The sequence below is a fragment of the Sinohyriopsis cumingii genome, chromosome 13, assembly GCF_028554795.1.
Source record: "Sinohyriopsis cumingii isolate HCF-2022 chromosome 13, ASM2855479v2, whole genome shotgun sequence".
Lineage (NCBI taxonomy): Eukaryota > Metazoa > Mollusca > Bivalvia > Unionida > Unionidae > Sinohyriopsis > Sinohyriopsis cumingii.
Window position 1 is genome coordinate 33,253,829 of NC_142973.1, and position 2,357 is coordinate 33,256,185.

Genomic DNA, 2,357 nt, shown 5'->3' on the forward strand with positions numbered 1-2,357 from the left:
GCATCCAAGGCGACTGAGCAGACCTTTTCAGGACAGCGCTGCTCACCCTGCATAGGGAGGGGCCTATAAAAGGTGGCCTAAAAATAGCATGCCCTTAAAAACCTGGCCAGCTTTCCGAGGCTGGCAAGATCATTCATATCTGTAGTCATAACTATCAAAGAAAAAACTTATTATTGGAGCATAGAATATCCGTACTCTCATGGACACAGAACAGCCCAAGTTACTAAGGAGCTTTCACGCCACAATATCGACATTGCAGCCTTGAGTGAAACCAGGTTCGCTGAGGCTACACCTTCTTCTGGAAAGGAAAAGCCCAAAACGAGGACAGGATCCACGTAGTCGGTCTGGCTGTCAAATCAAGTAATCTGAAGCAGCTTCCAGACCTGCCTGTTGGTATCAATGAGAGGCTAATGAAACTGAGACTACTATCAGCCACAAACGCTACGCAACAATCATCAGTGCATACGCTCCTACCCCTTCGAACTCAGCGGAAAACCATTGAGCAGTTCTATACGGACCTCAGCTCTGTACTTAGCTCAGTTACAGCTGACGACATGATCATACTACTGGGGGTACTTCAACGCCCGTGTTGGCTACGATTATGGTCGAATAAAAGGTGTGTTTGGCAAGCACAGTGTCGGCAAGATGAACAACAATGGCCTACTCCTACTCAGCAAATGTGCAGAATTTGACCTCCCAATCACAAACGCAATGTTAAAAATGGCGAACAAACACAAGAACACATGGGTGCACCCCAGATCTCGCCAATGGCGCTTAATCGACTATGTAATAGTCCGCCAGCGCGATGCCCAGGATGTCTTCATCATCAAGGCTATGCGAGGAGCTGAATGTTGGACAGACCAAAGACTTTTCTGAACTACCATAAAACTGCGTATTACCCCACATCACCCAAGGCGTCCTAAGCTTGTGCGCACAGCCTTCCACCCAGCTCAATTTCCTGAAGAGCCTAGATGACAAGCTGTCTACCACCGGACCTATACGAGGAAACGCCTCTGAGAAAGGGAACAAGCTCAGGGACATGACAAGAGAAACAGCTATGGCGACTCTGGGCCAGAAGAAGCAAACCCATCAAGACTGGTCCGACGAGAACAACGGTGCCATTGGAAATCTGCTAGCCAGAAAGAACAAAGCATTCATGCGGAGAAATCCGCAAGATACATGACCATTTGTGGGAAAGGAAAGCTGATGAAGCTCAACCCTATGCCAACACTAACTAATCCAAAGCGTTCTACAACGCCATCAAGTCAATCTTCAGCCCTTTAAAGTCTGGCTCTGCCCTCTGCTTGCTGCATATGGCAGTACACGAATAAACGACAAGGCTGGCTTTAAAGACAGATGGAAAGAACACTTTAGTCAGCTCATAAACCTGCCCTCATCGGGCAGCCAATATGTTCTTGACCAATTACCCCAACAGCCAAGGCACGACCAACTGGATGTTCCGCCAACGATAAAGGAGTTGAGAACGGCTATTAAACAAACAGTGAACAGACTCTAGAGGCATTCCACGATGTGCTAATCAGCATCTGGACGGAAGAAGAGATGGAAGACGACCTCCGGGAAGGATAAATTGTGACCCTCTATAAGAATAAAGGCACACGCGTGGACTGCAGTAACTACGGAGGCATCTCCCTGCTCTCCACAGCTGACAAAATACTTGCTCGCATTATTCTCAGACTTATTGCAGCAGTGTCAGAAAATAACCTCCTCGAGTATCAGCGTGGCTTTTGCCCAGACCTCAGAACTGTTGACATGATCTTCGCAGTGAGACAAGTCCAAGAGAAGCGCCTTGAGCAGAACATGAATATGTATGCCGTCTTCGTGGACCTGACAAAGGCTTTCGATACAGTTTACAGAGGCGCACTGTGGGTAGTACTCAAAAAGCTTGGTTGTCCTCAGAAGCTTACCAATCTCATCCGGCTCTTCCACGATGACATGTCTGGATAGATTCTCTCAGACGACGAACCCTCTGAGAATTTTCCCATATCTAACGGTGTCAAACAGGGCTGTGTACTCGCTCCGGTACTCTTCAACCTCTTCTTCGCACAGGTACTGTTCCATATAATACATGGCTTTGACCTCGGTATCTACCTTGATGGATCGGTGTTTGATATCCGTCGCCTAGCTGAATAAACCAAGACGATAGAAAGACTCATCACTGAAGCACTCTTTGCAGATGATTGTGCCCTCATGGCCCATGAAAGACTCACCTACAGACAATCGTGGACAGGTTCTCTGAAGCCTCCAACCTATTTGGACTCACAATTATCCTAGGAAAGACAAAGTTTCTCTTCCAGCTCGCCCAAAACACTGTCCCTTCACAACCCTGCATCACCATT

General features: G+C 47.6%; 1 protein-coding gene across 1 annotated transcript; it reads left to right on the forward strand.

Annotated features, from left to right (window-relative positions):
• The first annotated feature begins 720 nt into the window (after window positions 1-720).
• On the forward strand, window positions 721-1,965 carry LOC149785168 (uncharacterized). The gene is made up of 2 exons (XM_089979890.1): window positions 721-850; window positions 1,664-1,965. The coding sequence occupies exons 1-2, from the start codon at window positions 721-723 to the stop codon at window positions 1,963-1,965; spliced, it is 432 nt and encodes a 143-aa protein (XP_089836016.1).
• The last annotated feature ends 392 nt before the right edge of the window (window positions 1,966-2,357 follow it).

What these genes read in the sequence shown, in the direction of transcription:
- LOC149785168 (XM_089979890.1), top strand. Translation starts at nt 721, where the DNA reads ATGGCGAACAAACACAAGAACACATGGGTGCACCCCAGATCTCGCCAA. An exon ending in GGCTATGCGAGGAGCTGAAT is followed by an intron (nt 851 to 1,663) that starts GTTGGACAGACC and finishes TGCTCTCCACAG; the next exon opens with CTGACAAAATACTTGCTCGC.